General features: G+C 53.7%; 2 protein-coding genes across 4 annotated transcripts in view; one reads left to right on the top strand and one right to left on the bottom strand.

Annotated features, from left to right (window-relative positions):
* The window catches only part of Fam92b (family with sequence similarity 92 member B), a 12,484-nt gene extending 10,358 nt beyond the window's left edge, over nucleotides 1-2,126 (top strand). Inside the window, exon 9 of the mRNA XM_005345766.2 lies at nucleotides 353-2,126. Within this exon, the coding sequence (XP_005345823.1) occupies nucleotides 353-469 (117 nt within the window). The 3' untranslated portion in view covers nucleotides 470-2,126. The remainder of the gene's footprint in view (nucleotides 1-352) is intronic.
* A 2,038-nt stretch (nucleotides 2,127-4,164) lies between these two features.
* Kiaa0513 (KIAA0513 ortholog) overlaps nucleotides 4,165-14,117 on the bottom strand; it is a 52,424-nt gene continuing 42,471 nt past the window's right edge. For 2 of the 3 annotated variants that reach the window (XM_026778702.1, XM_005345764.3), the window contains exons 7-13: nucleotides 13,640-13,680; nucleotides 13,072-13,150; nucleotides 11,058-11,135; nucleotides 9,963-9,992; nucleotides 7,304-7,384; nucleotides 6,948-7,042; nucleotides 4,165-6,119 (exon numbers count right to left, since the gene is read on the bottom strand). In XM_026778702.1, the coding sequence (XP_026634503.1) occupies nucleotides 6,070-6,119; nucleotides 6,948-7,042; nucleotides 7,304-7,384; nucleotides 9,963-9,992; nucleotides 11,058-11,135; nucleotides 13,072-13,150; nucleotides 13,640-13,680 (454 nt within the window). In that variant the 3' untranslated portion in view covers nucleotides 4,165-6,069. The remainder of the gene's footprint in view (nucleotides 6,120-6,947; nucleotides 7,043-7,303; nucleotides 7,385-9,962; nucleotides 9,993-11,057; nucleotides 11,136-13,071; nucleotides 13,151-13,639; nucleotides 13,681-14,117) is intronic. The other variant, XM_005345765.3, reaches the window with a different exon arrangement.

Genomic DNA, 14,117 nt, shown 5'->3' with positions numbered 1-14,117 from the left:
TGGACACTGTGAGGGGGTGGTCACTGTGAGGGAGGGGGACACTGTGAGGGGGTGGACACTGTGAGGGAAGGGGACACTATGAGGGAGGGGGACAGTGAGAGGGGGTGGACATGGCCAAGGGTTGTCACTGAGCTTCACGAAGGTCTTTTCTAAGCACGGTAAAGAGATTGGGCTTTCTCCAATGCACTCTGTGGCTGGCCGGTAGTCATGCCCTCTCTTAGCCTCACCTACTACGTGGCTCATGGCCATAGTCACTCCTTATAGTGGTACAGGAGAGTCACCTGTCCAGTTCCTCATCACCACTGCTCCTGGTTTGGAAGCTGCAGCTGTGACTTTTCTTTCCGTCATTCAGAGTGTTCAGAGCACCGTGGCACGCCAGGGAAAAGACGAGGAGGAGAGCGAGGCAGACTCTGTGGAGGAGATCCCCCTGGAGGACCTCAAGGGACAGCAGCAGGGACGCTATGACTAGGAAGAGGATGCAGTAGCAGGTTGAAGGCCTAGGCTGGCCTGGACCCTGGTGGGCTCTGCTTGTGTCCTCAGGTCAGGGATCCCCGGAGCCTCACTTCCCTTATCGGCACAGCAGGCTGCTCTGCGGACTCCTACTCCTGGTGTCAGTGAGAGACATGTGACTTACAGTTGCATCCTTGCTTTGCCTGTTTCCTGCCCTCATCTGGGGACAGGAGTCTCCACATGTGTTAATGCTAAAGCGTGGTGGATTAGTTTTGGGGGTCTTCCTGGCCAAGTACCACCAACGGGGAGGCTAAAGCAGCAGAAGAATAGACCGCCCTGCCCAGAAGCTGCCATCCACATCAGGTGTTGGAGGCCTAGCTCCTCCAGAGCGGGGAGGTACGGGCAGTCTAAGCCTCTGTCCAGCTTCCGGCTCATGCAGCCTGTTCCTGTGGCCACGATGCCCAAAGTCTGCTTTTGATTCTACACGGTGTTCTCCCTAAGTGCACCGAAGTCTGTGCCCAAATGCCCCCTTCTGTAAGCTGAGGACCCCTGCTGTGGTTGCCTTCCAACCCCTGCACAAGGACCATTTTCAGGCTCTGCACCCCAGGACTTAACTCTTCAATACACAGACTTGGCAGACAGGCACAGATCTCAGCCGTTACACATGGCATGATCTATACAATGGCTATGGGGCCTTGAATACACAGAGGTCCACAGCGAGGGTAGGTAGAGGGTGGGTGGGCACCTCCAGGAGCATGTGTGAGGTGATCCCTGGGCACACTCTTTGGGGGATCTTCCCTAGGAAGAATGAGGCCACCATGAACGTGATAGGTCCTAAACTTGGATCAATGAACTCTTGGGTGAGAGGGTATCCCCTGTCCTTTATCACTCTGTTCCACAGACAACTTGGGTGAGCGCAGGCTTGATCACCCCCTGGCATCAGGGTGCCCCCGACCCTGCCTCCTCTCTGAGCCAAAGTACTCCCTCCTGGGAGACCCCAATTTGGCCCCACATGACAGGTGGTGATCAGGTACCCCACATGTCCAAGTAGCAGGCCACACTGTCCTCAGGCAAACTCTGGCCCAGCTTCTGAGTCTAGACGGGGGGTGGGGCTATATATTTCTGCAAAGCCCGTGATGTGACTATGTATTCCGTGAGGTCCTCACAGACATGTGAAAACAAGTTAATATGACTTCTTTTTCAAAGATAATTTATTTCAGTTTTCACCTCCTGACAAGTCAAGGTACTATATATATGGATAGGTACACTTTTTTTTTCTTCACAGGAAACAGCCCTGCCTGAGATCCTCAACCTCATAACTTTCTCAACCTTAATTTTAGAACATGACCTGGCAGGGCACCAAGTTGTGTAACATATAAAAGACAGCATCACTGGAGGGCTTCTGGCAAAAAAAAAATGGGTATGGAACCCTAAAGAGACAACAGACCGCGCAGGCAGAGTCCCCACAGAAACTGCACTGGGAACCAGGTAGAGCAAGGCAGCCGACGGTCCAGGCCCTCACATATGCTCTATGGAGATACATGGCTGCTGTCTGAGACTAGTAGCTCCCAACAGTCAAATGTCCAACTCATCCCTCTCAGGGATCCCCAATCTGAATGAAGTGACGGTCGGTCTCAGGCTACTGACCAGCGTTCTTCTCCCCAGCTGACACTATGCTAGTGCCTCTTGCAAGCATGGCAGTGAACCAACCTTTTCCCCCTGGCAGGGTGTCTTTCCTCCTTTCCATAAACACAGCCATCATCTAGGAGTAAGGCCCAGCCTCAGCTCAGGGTCCAAGCCAAGGCATTCCATGGGCAGGGGTCCTTTCTGGATAAAGTTCTGTCTCTGAAGTTGAGCACAACTTGTACCTGGGCTCATGCCACTTCCTGTCAGAACCTGGAGTCTACAGTGAAGCTGGTCCCCCAAAGCACCAACTTCCCGAGGAGCCCCATGAACATAGGCCACTTGGGGTGGTGCTCCCAGCTCTGTGCCCATCTGTTCTTCAAAGCTCAGACCAACTACCAGAGGAACATTGGCATAAGCTTCCCTGTCACCCTGCAGCAGGGCAAACTGGCCCACATCACTCCCTGGACCCCACCCCTCTCCAGGAGCAGGTGGCACACTGACCCAGAGTCTCCAGGGGGACTGCAGAATAAAGGCCCTGCAGGAACCTGCCATGGAAGGTAGCCTTAGTAGGGGTATGTTCACCACATGTGAGCAGTCTGGAAAAGACCGGTCCACTCATTTTCTTACCTAACAGTATACTCCTGTCCCGAAACTGATGGAGTGGAGTGCAGGAACCCAGGCGCAAGAGGCCTGTCCAGTCAATGAGGCCCATTCCGTGGGCATCTACCGGCAGCTTCTCAAGCTAAACAAGCCTGAGACTGTGGCTGTGAGGACAGATCTGAAGGATAGACTGGTTAGGCAGCTCAGCCCTTAGAAGGGCTCTGTAGAGCTGGCTGACTTGGAAGATGGGAAGAGCGGGGGCAGGAGGCTGGAACTCAGGAATCTCTGTGGAGGAAGGTTCTCTTACTGTTTCCCTGAGGCTGTACGTGTCCCATACAAGAATCCTCTAGTTTTGGAGTCTTCTGGCTGTCTGACTGCAGTCTGGGAACCGGGATAAAGCTGCTCCAGCTGTGCAGGCTCAGAATGAAAAACCAGCTAGTCACGTGCCCCAGGAAGGTCAAGGTCAGGTGAGACTACACCTGGGACTCCTAAGGTCACCACAATTAGACCTCTACTCTTCTCATAGTTCCCAGCAGAGAAGCTTGGGCCACTCACACCAGCAACCTGGAGTGGCAGGTGTCTAGAGTAGCAAGCTGCCCTTGGAGCCTCCTGTGTCCACGGGCCCTGCAGGGTCCCTGACCTACAGAAACCGACAGAGCATTGATTGCTTCCTCTCAGATGAGGGGGGACAAGACAGGCTGTGGGACCCCATCTGCATCAGGCTAAGTCTTCAGATGGGACACTGGCTCTAAGGCTACCCTGAGTTCATGTGGCCCAGGCTGGCTTTGAACTCCCTGTGTAGCTGAGGATGACCTTGAACTCCTGATCCTCCTGCCTTCACCTCCTGAGTGAAGGATTACAGGTGTACACTATGCCCAGCCAGGAAGACTTCCTTCCTATGTGGATGAAGCTTGAACACCAGCTTTGTCCGCAGTCTGCTTGTTGAGACACTGACCTCCTCAGACCCTTTGTTTCTTGGACAAGAGGAAAATCACGGTGTGCCAGGATGCACAATGCAGATCTCTCAATAGACCCGTGTGTGGCCCTGCCTGAGGCTAGACACTCAGCAGAGGCAGCCTGTAGGCTGCCACGCTCTGCCACCGACACCCACAATACCCTAACAAAGCTGACCGCAGCAGAGCCACAGTAACTGGCCTGTTTTCAGAACTGGGGACTATTTTCTGTAAGGGTAAACACTGTCGTGAGTGACAAAGACTCACAGCCCTGAAGGTCACATGCCAGGAAGGCTTGAGTGTGTTGCTAAAGGGCCTGCACAGATCTGGGCCACTACCGGCCAAGACTGGAGATACTGCTTGGGATTATCCAGGTAATTTGACCTGCTTGTGAGCTCAGCCAGGCAGCCAAGGAGTGCTTGCCAGGGAGCCCAGTTCACACTTGCTTGGTGAGCCCTAGGGGAAAGCTACCACAGGAAGACAAGATACTTCATGGGCAGACTGGTGACCTCCCAGAGACACTGGCCAGAGGCTCCCAGATGTGAAACTTTATCAAGGCTAGTTGTCAACACAGGACATCTGCAGGTGATAGTGGGGCCACCTCCATCACCTGCATCTTTGCTCCCATCAAAGACCACCTTGTCCTCAGAGGGTTACCAAGTCCTTAGCAGTGGCCTGTGGATCTAACATGGGTCAGAATTTCCCAACTCTGCGGGGCTGGATCTGCAAGAATAAAGAGCAAGACAGACAAAACAGATAACAGAGCAATCCTTCCTTTTTTTCCTTGAAGGGATATCTCAAAAAGTTGGTGTAGAACAGTCTCCAAGTCACTTCTAAAGACTGTGTGCTGGAACCATTGGTGCTCTTCCCCTTAAGGCTGTGCATGGCTGCACAGGGCAAGGCAGACATCAGACAACGCAGCTGCTGGAGTCAAGTCTCACTGAACTCAACTAATGCAGGACTGGGAGGAACAAGGAGAGGCTGCCATGCTTGTACAGTTGAGGAAGGCTCTAGAGAGGACAGCAGGGGTGACCCCACTTGATGTCACCTCCCTTAAGCACAGGAGCAGAGACAGGCACAGTTATGGGGTCCTAATGTTGGGGTGGGTGTCCTTGCTGGCCCCAACAATACATCCTATGTCATCAGGGGCTGACCAGGCTGTCAGCATTTGTTTGAATTGTTCTGCGATGAATGAACGGCCTTGGTCACCCCCAACATCCAAGAAATGCTCGTTCAAGAGCTCGACCCATCTGCTTTTCTTTGGACATCCTAGGGAGACATTCCCTACAGGGAAAGCTTGCCTTCGGCAGCTGAGTACATGGCTGTCAGGAGAGGATTGCTGTGCTTGCAGACAGACCTTGACTAAATATGACTGAAGGCTGAGGGACAGGGAACAATGAGGCGATGAAGAGTGACAGCAGAGCCTGCAAGGCCGAATTCAAGGTCAGTGACCAGAATGGCTGTAGCTGGCACAGAAGGAACCTAGGCTGCTGGTGGGGCAGATGGGGACAGCAGCTCTGGAGCCAGCACACTGGATGCTGTGGGTTAGACTTTGTCTGGCATGTGGGTGCAGAAGAGGAAAGTCCCTGTGGGTCTTTCAGAAGGAGAAGGGCACGGGCTGGAGCTATCAGGCAACTTCACTTCCCTGTGGCCTCCTCTCAGTCAGATGGATTCTGTGCTCCAGCTCTAACCAGTTGCTCTTAGCAAGGGTGTCATCCCAGCGCTGCAGACAACCTTCCCCCATGCTTCCTGCACTCCATGACATATATTGTTGCTGTCTGGGAACTGAAGGATTTTCTCTGCTACTGAAGGACAGACAGCGTTGAGTGGACAGTTCACGGGTTCTGTTGACAGACTCTGGAGTCTGAGACAAGGTTGTGGCTGGCAGAATGCTCACACCGTTAGGAAAGTGACAACCCTTGAGTTCTCTTCCAGTTCCTGTGATTTCTAGTTCCTGCCCCATGCAGAGATGACAAAGAGCAGGTAGCCAAGACCTTTCAGGAAGGCTTCACAGTCCCTCCACATAGCTATGCTCCCAGAAAGTCCTGTGGCAGGGAGTGGCAGGCTGTGACCCTCAGTGGAGGTTCTGTTCGCACCTTATAGCTGTGTGTATTCCTCCTGTACCTCCATGTCCGCATGTCCCTGGCTCTCAGCAGGAACTTTGGGACCCTAGCTTATGGCCTCCTCCACCCTCTGTCTCATCTCATAAGCCTGGTGCTCAAGGACAGGTGGGGGTAGACGGTCCCTCATTTTTAGCTGTGTAACCAAAGGGACACCTTGTATATAGAGTGGGGAGCAAACACAGGCAGGGGGAGACAGGCTTCTGGAGTCTTTTAACTGCTAGTTCTAGGGCAGCCAGGAGCGGCTCTGGGTGCTGCTGGTGTCATGCAGGGTCATCACTGGGGTGACAGCTCCTGGGAGAGCGGCGTGTGCTGACCTCCTATTCTGTGGCCATTTGTTCAATGTGGTCACTTAGCAGCTTGTATTGCTCTGGAAGAGAAGACAGGATTATTCCAGAAGAGATGGTTGGTGGCCAGGAATGACTTGGCCTAATCTGCACACTCAGGCCAGGGATGAGGCTGCTGGCTCGAGCCACGATCAGTCACAGGTAGTTAGGCACTGCTCGCCAGAGCTCAGAGCTGAGCCCTTGTCAAGGAGCACACACTTGGGAGTGGGTCCTCACTCTGAGGAACACGGATTTTTACAGGAATGGTGTCATGTGTGGAGTGCGGCCCCAGCAGTCAACAGAAGGCTTGTTGAGCTCTGATGGCCACATGGAGGGGGAGATAACAGTGGGGCTTCCTGGTGGCTGCAAATGCCCTTGTGCCTTTGCAGCAGCTCCTCTTGGCTAGGAACGAGGGCAGGGGTCTTTCACTGGTTTATCAAACAGAGGTCTAAACATAAGGCCTTGGCCCAGGAGAACACCAGTAGCAAATGGTGACACACAAATCTGCTGCAGTGTTGAGACAACACTGAGCCACAAGGCTCTCTGCTGAGGCAGAGAAATGGACCCCATTATCCACCATCCTTCCCTGACAGATGGCACTCTAAAAGATACATTCTTGTGGCCAAGGTTTTGCTCTGCACAAGAGATAGACTGACAGAGTCATGTTCATTTCTGACCTGGCTGTGCCTCCTGTCACTTGCCATCCCTCACCAGAAACAACTTCCAGCTATACAGCCAGAGTATACGTTCCATGTACTGGGGAAAGAAGGTAAGCCAGGGAAACAGGTTTCCATGGCAGGTGCCCTCCTCTGGCAGGGTGAGAGGGCTTGCTCTGGCTCCCACCTCCCCATGATACCCCTTGCTCAGCTCACCCTCATCCAGGTTGCCAATCACAGCCTGCTTCTTCAGGAAGTCACTGCATAGCTTCTTGTTCAGGCCAAAGGCCAGCATGTTGTGGGTGAACGTTCTGCAGGAGAAACACCCATGGTCATTACCCTCCTGTCAGTCCAGAAAAGGGAGCCAAGACCCTGGGCTCTAAGACTGGAGGATTGGCTGGGATCTGGGGCAGCACCAGGTGAAAAGTTTACCCATACCTCTTACCTGGAATTTGCACTCCAGGATCAAGAGAAAGACCGACTAACAACCCCTGTGCCCCTGAAAAATCAGACCTGCTACACCACCCCATCCTGGTAGGTGGCCCAGGCTGGTTTCACGGCTTGGTTCTCACCCCAGTTGCCCGAAGGTGATGTTCTCATTGAACCGCAGGCTGTCATCCCGCTCTTCCTGGGTCATGTGGCACCATTTCTCCCTGTGGGCACAGGAAGGACAGGATGGGCTTCAGAATGGCTTGGGACCCTCCCTACCCTGCTCTGTGGAGCTGGTAGTCTGCACTGGCTCTTGGACACATGGGGACCTGACTTGGGGGTACCTTCCACCAGAGACTGCCACTTGTCTGGGGATTGCCAAACACCAGCATTTACTCCCTGCCTAAGATGAAGAACCACAAAGATAACAACACCCGGTTGTCCTGGAGACCTGGGAGGTTCTTAGTCCTGAGGACTTGGTCCACTTAACGGGTCAGGAAATTCAGGGAGTGTAGGGCCTTGCCTGGTGTCCTGTGGCCATATGCGAAAGGCAGCATCTACAGGAGGCCCAGGAATGAGGAGCTTGGGAATATATGACAGCCACACTTTCTGCACAGAATCACAGGGAGTCTCCACCATGACTGTTTCCCACCATGGAGGAGACAGTCACTCGACACTCTGCCTACAGGCTTCCTGGCACTGGTCTGTGACCACGTGGCCATCATGAAGCCAGCCCAAACTCTAAAGCCAATGGGGTTGTGAGCAGTCTCTAAGAACGACAGGTGGCATGGGGTGGGTACCTGGGTAAGATTGGAGTATTCTTTTAAGCATCCACCTGCCCTGTGTAGAGGAAAGGCCCAGGAGTAGGAGAGAAAAGTGCCTATACTAACACCTCTGCCACTAACACAGCAAGACTGTTGCCTGCCACCCATCACTCTGGCTTTCCCCTTCCTGGTAAGGCTCCTGGACAACCCTTAAGAGGGCGCAGCAGCCCCCTGTGTCTATGCTCACTGCCCATGTGAAGTTAGACCCTGGTACTCAGAGGACAAATACACGGCTTCCCATGGGAGGGGAGCTCACTTTGGCCCACTTCCTCCAAAGAAAAGCTTCAGGATGGATGACTCTAACTAAAGCAAAGTGGAGAGAAAGATCAGAGCACAGGGAGAGAAGTAGCATGGAGGACGGAGAGGTCAGTCGTGGAGAAGCAGAAGGAAGGAAGGGAGAGAACAAAACAAAGGGACGAAAGCCCAGGCCTGGCTCTTCCTGGCCCAGGCCACTGACTGCCACAGCTCAGCAGGGTGGAGTTCACCTGCACCCTCTGCAGGCTCAGGCAGCACACCTATCGAGATCCCAGAATGCACTGGAGGATGGTGCAGCCTTCCAACACTTGCTCTGAGGCTGTTTAGGTACACACAACCCTGTACCACCAGCGGCCTGCCATGTACAGATGTGCACAGTAAACCACTGAGTTGGGCAGCATAGCAGCTCTGATCCTTTATACCCGACCCCATAAGGAAGTGATTCTCCTTGCTGCAGGCAGGACTAAAAAACTGAGCTGTCACCCGACTTCTGAAAGAAGAGTAGAAGGTCATGAGCAACTTGGCCTGGCTGGTGCCTTCTATCTAGTTGCTTCCTAAGAGCTGAGTTCAGGCCTCTGCAATGACCTACACATGGAACATCTATCACAATCTAAGCACTCTCTCCCCATGAGTGCATGCATATGTGTGTGCATGTGTGCGTTCTGTACTTGATTGGAACCTCTGGGACTAGGCGACGGAAAGGAATCTGCTGTTAGCAGGGGACACTGGGAAAGACAGCTGCTGGAGGCTGGGGAACTTGAGTGACACCAGCTACTCTCCAGGAGGCCTGTGCTGACCAGTTGGCAGCTTGGGCTCCACTGAGGTGGCTTGTGAGGCCTAGTTGGGTGGAAGCTCCTTCAGCTGGATTCAGAACAGGTCGCTGAGCCAGTAGCATGGACCAGCTCAGGTGTCTGGGATGGGAGGTGGGGGTGGACTGTGACAATGCCCATCTTCAGACCCACGTTGTTCCTAGGAAACTGGCTTGTCACAGGGTTCTCTGAGAGAACATGGGGGTATGGGTCCCTGACACTGCGAGTGGGATGTCAGACCTGAATACCCCTCACAGCTACTGTGAAGTCACAGTATCAAGGGGCATCAGAGCAGAAGAGCTGTGAACCATTGCCATGAAACATGTGTGTTCAGGCTCCAGAGAAACCCATCTGGGTTCACAGCTCTTTGTGATTGGGCACAGCTTTTACTCTAAAAATGTCGCAGAGACTTCTGGGACACATGAGCCAGACCCCTGCAGGTTCAAAGGCAGGCAGTCCATCTTTGCTTCAAGGGACCACCCCAGCTCTTCTGATTACCCAGTGGCTGAAGGAGAGGGGGTCCTTCTATGTGACCCTAGACCAGGTAGCACGTCCCTCCAGTGGGAGTGGGAGGAGTTGGAAACAGGACAGCTTTTCCACATCCATCCTCCATTTCCACACCTGTGGGATTCCTGTGTCTGGCCCAGGTACAGAGGGGTCCATGAGAGTGCCATGCCCCTGAGGGCTAGCAGTCTTTTGCCCATGTGTGCCTCTTGGGGTGGCTCACAGTGTCCTGTTTTCTAACTATCTTAGGGTGCTCTGACCCTGGCAAGCTCTATCTGTCTTGGGTTAGGCCCTGTCACCAGCCTACCTAGCACAGGGCATGCCTCCCCAAAGACACCCTCCCCTCCTGGCAGTGGCCTTGGAAGGAACCCCAGAGCTGTAAAATGGAACGAAGTCACGTGGACACACACCTCTTCTCCTCCTGCTCTCCAGCATCCCCTCTGGAGCGGCAGCAGAAACAGGTAAACAAAGGCACATGTCAAAGTCATGCAAGATATGTGGATGGAAAAGAACAAGCAGAGAGGATTATTCTAGGTGGGAGCGGAGAGGACAGAGAGAGACAGGGAACCCAGAACAGATGGATCCCTAGGTGCTGGGAGAGCTCAGTGAGAAGCCAATGGCGCACCTGGAGGCTGCCCAGTCTCCAGACAGAGTGGAATTCTCCCCAGGGTCTTCTAGAAGTCTAGGGCCTTATCCACCCCATGCTCCCTCGGTTTCCCCAGCAAACAGTCCCAACAGATGATCATGGGACTTGAGGCAAGCCTCCTCATTTCCACTGGCCTCAGCTGCTCCTCTGAGGAAGGGCACTACCTCAAATAACCACTTTCCAGCAGAGGAGCCTCGACCAGATGGTGCTCTGCTCATCTGCTCCCTCTCAAACACAGCAAAGACACAGGGCCTCCCTCGTGATAGTTAATCCAAGCTCTGAGTTACTGGCTACAAAGCCCCACACTTGTGGGCCAGTAGGGCTGGCCGTCCTTCCACAGGAGCTGCTGCAGTGCAGCCAACTGGAGTGGTTAGCAACCTGTGCCTGCTCCCAAAGAGAGCCTCTGTGGTATTGGGGACAAGCCCTTCCCTGCTTTCCATGCCTTCTGAACAGAGTCCCAAAGGGCATCGGAGGTGCAGGACTAGCATGGGCATGGCTGGGAAGGTCTGCTTAGGCTGCAGCTATGGGCCCAGGGGGTAGTTACACTGCCAGGTCTGATGCTAGCAGTGGATGGAGGGGTGGAGTGGAGGCCAGTGTTCTCTCTTGGGCAGAGGTGGCATTTTCAGGAGGATCAGGCCATGTCATGCCAGAGCCCCAGAACAGAAAGCACCATGCAAGCTGAGCATCCCACCCCCAAAGCTGTGAGCACTAACCCCTCAGGCAGCTTGCAGGGCTCTGGGACACATGGGTGGAAGAACCCAACAGCAGTTCAGCCATCTTGCTGGCTCCCAAGGACTTGGGAGAGTGAGCCAAGACTTGGTCCTCTCCCAAGGCTGGAGGGGACACTCTTGGCTCATACCTGGTGGTGGGGGATCGCTTCCGCCTCTCACAGTGGACAGCATCAAAAAAGGCTGCATTCCAGAACCTCAGTGTGTGCCTGCAAGATGAGACAAGGGTAAAGATCTACCCAGGAGGAGGTACGCCCTTCCTACCCTCCACACCAAGAGTGACAGCTTCCCATTTTGTGTCTGAGAAGTCTGAGAGGTGAAGAAAACATTGTTCTGGCAGGGGACAGAAGAGTTGAAGAGGCCTGAGGGAGGGTGGAGCAAGCCAGCCTGCTCAGCTGCTCAGGCAGGCAGCAGTGGGCTTCCAAGGGAAAGTGGACAACGAGACCCCTTCTTGCTAAGCAGGATCTCCTCACCAACATAGGAACCCAGAAGCCACACACCATGGCAGTTATAGGAACATAGCCACAGAAACATGGAAGCTGGAAAATTAGGGGTGGCCTGTGGCCTGTGTTGCAACTGCACATGTCATTGCCACAGGCAGTTTTTACTACTCAGCATAGCGTGTGGGAGAACAGAGACCACGTGACCCAGTGTCTAGACCCTTTGTTACACCAGGTCCAGGTACCTAAGGGTCCAGCACAGCGACTGGGGTAATGTGGCCCCAGTGAGGCCCTCACCTCTCGGCTGAACAGTGTCTCCAGTTGGTTTCAGGTCTAGCCTCCCTATGCTGACCTCGCTAGCCTCTACCCAGCCTCCTGCCCCGGTGGTTCCCATTGCATTTCTCAGTCACACTTCTCGCATGCCCTTGCTGGACTGTAACCTTTGAGGGAGGAGCCATGCTGATACATTCTACTACATGCTAGAGTTGCTCTTCACTGATGAGAGAATGGGAAATGGCTGGCTCCTCAGGGCTCCATGCAACACTAAGTGCTGCCAGAGCTCCTAACGGCTACTGTCTTGGTCTGTTTTGTGCTAACGGCTGGTGATGGTAGCACAATGATATATTCAGAAAAGATATGACTCAAGATTTATGGCTAGAGGCTTCCAACAGCCTTGTACTGGTTCTGGCAAGGGTCCCTGGCTGCATCCCAACATGGCCAGGACAGGCCAAGTGTACAAGGCAGCCCTGCTTCACAGCATACTTCAAGAACTGACCTGAAAGTGTAGTGACCACCTGAATCCCTTCCTGAGGTGCCCAGGTGAAGACCCTTGCACGAGATCTTACTTCTAGCGCTCAGTGGTTAAGACCACTTACTACTCTTCCAGAGGACCAGGGTGCTGATTCCCAACTCACACATGGCAGCCCACAATCATCTGCAACTCCAGTTTTAGGGGATCTAAGGCCCACTTCTAGCTTCCAAGGGTACCAGGCACACATATGGTGCAGAGACATACATGCAAGCAATACACTCCAAATAATAACTTAGAAAGTTAAATAAAGAAATAAATGAGGTGTGCAACTCAGTGATTTCTCATTGTATTCACTTGTGTAGCGCTCCCCATTGTCTAGCCCCAGGGCACTTCTGCAGCCCCCTAAAGGAGCCCACAACAATCACTCATCGCTCTTGCCGCTTATCTACTGTGGCTTTATGTTCCCTGCATTCTGCACAAACAGGATGAGATGACTCATGGTCTTTTGTGCCTGCCTTCAACGGCTTGAGATGGGGGGTCACTGTGTGGTGATCTGTGTGCAGGCTTACTCCACAATTCAGGTGCAGAAAGACGACATGCCTACTCAGGCAGCTAGCCTTGCCCATTTGTGACTGCTCTGATCAGTGCACTGTAAGCTTCATACAGATTTCTGCAGAGGTACATGCATGAACCCACAATGGAATGGCTAGTCACACGGCTACTCTGTTAGCCCCTGAGGCGCTGTCCGGCATTCCCACAATGGCCATGCCACTGTACCTTCCCACCTCCATGGAGAGTCAGATGCCTTCTCATCCCTATTAACACGAGCTGGCAGCTGTTCTCTCACTGTGACTACCCTAGAGGTGAGGATGGTCGCTATGGAGACATAGGCAGCTGAGGGGCTGGGCAGCAGCTAGGCCAGGTCAGTTGGGGCAGGATGTGGGTGGGCCTTACCAGATGGGCTGCTGCTTCAGATGCGTGTACAGGTAAACCTTCTCCCCCTTCTGTTCATCTTCGGGGCTGATCACAGTCACTGCGGGAGTAAGGAGATCTGAGGGCAGCCTGGGCTGGACACCCCATGTTGGGAGATCCTATGGACACTCAGCAGACACTGTGGTCTCCCAGAAGTCATCAAGATATACTGTCCTAATTCCAGAAATCTCCTGGTCATCCTTAGCTTAGGGCTTCTTCCCAGTGTGGTCCATGAAGTGGCACCTCCCGTAACTCACTGAGGTGGAGGGTTTAGTTTCTGCACAGCCTGCCCTCCAGCAAAGCCCTTTTATGTGCAACTTCCTTGTTCCTATTGATGGTTAATGGTGGGCCAGTTTAAGAGTCCTGGGTGGTATGTCTTGGGTACAAGGCCAGAGAAGTAGGCCCTGCCTTCCTTCACAGGCACCCCTTTACCCCAGGTATCAATCCCCAGGTTCCACCGTGCCAAAGCACCCCCCAAGTTCCACCACGCCATAGGTCCCACCTCTCCAGGGCCCCACTTCCTGGACGGCCCAGAGAGCTGTGTTCTTACCAGTCTTCAGCTGTCTGTCCTTGGGTTTGTTCTCGTCTTCCCTGGAGGGAGAGAGATCAAAGCAGTGACAAGGTGGCCCATGCCACACTTCCTGTCAGATGCTGCCCTGTTCTCTGTGTGGCTCCTCTGAAGAGAGGTTGGAATCAGTGCCACAGTGGCAAATGACAGGCCTAGGGACTGAGGCCTGTGGTGCCGAGACTGCATAGCACCATCTTCTATGAGCCCTCTGTGTGAACCGGGACAAGCTGTGTATCCTGACTATAACCAGGCCTCAGGTACTGCAGGGGCCTGGATGGATGGTTGCCTCTGTACTGTTGTGCCCCCTCATCGTGGTGTCTCAGCTTCAGCACTCCTATGACTAGTGTAACCATCCCAAGAGCCCTCTGGGGCAGGTGTGGTACTCGTGACTTTAATCCCAAGACTTGGGAAGCAGAGGCAGGAAGATGAGCTCAAGGCCAGCCTGCTACATAGCCAGGTC

This window comes from Microtus ochrogaster, chromosome 4 (assembly GCF_000317375.1).
Source record: "Microtus ochrogaster isolate Prairie Vole_2 chromosome 4, MicOch1.0, whole genome shotgun sequence".
Lineage (NCBI taxonomy): Eukaryota > Metazoa > Chordata > Mammalia > Rodentia > Cricetidae > Microtus > Microtus ochrogaster.
Note: the sequence above shows the minus strand (reverse complement) of the source record. Positions and strands in the feature narration are given on the sequence as shown.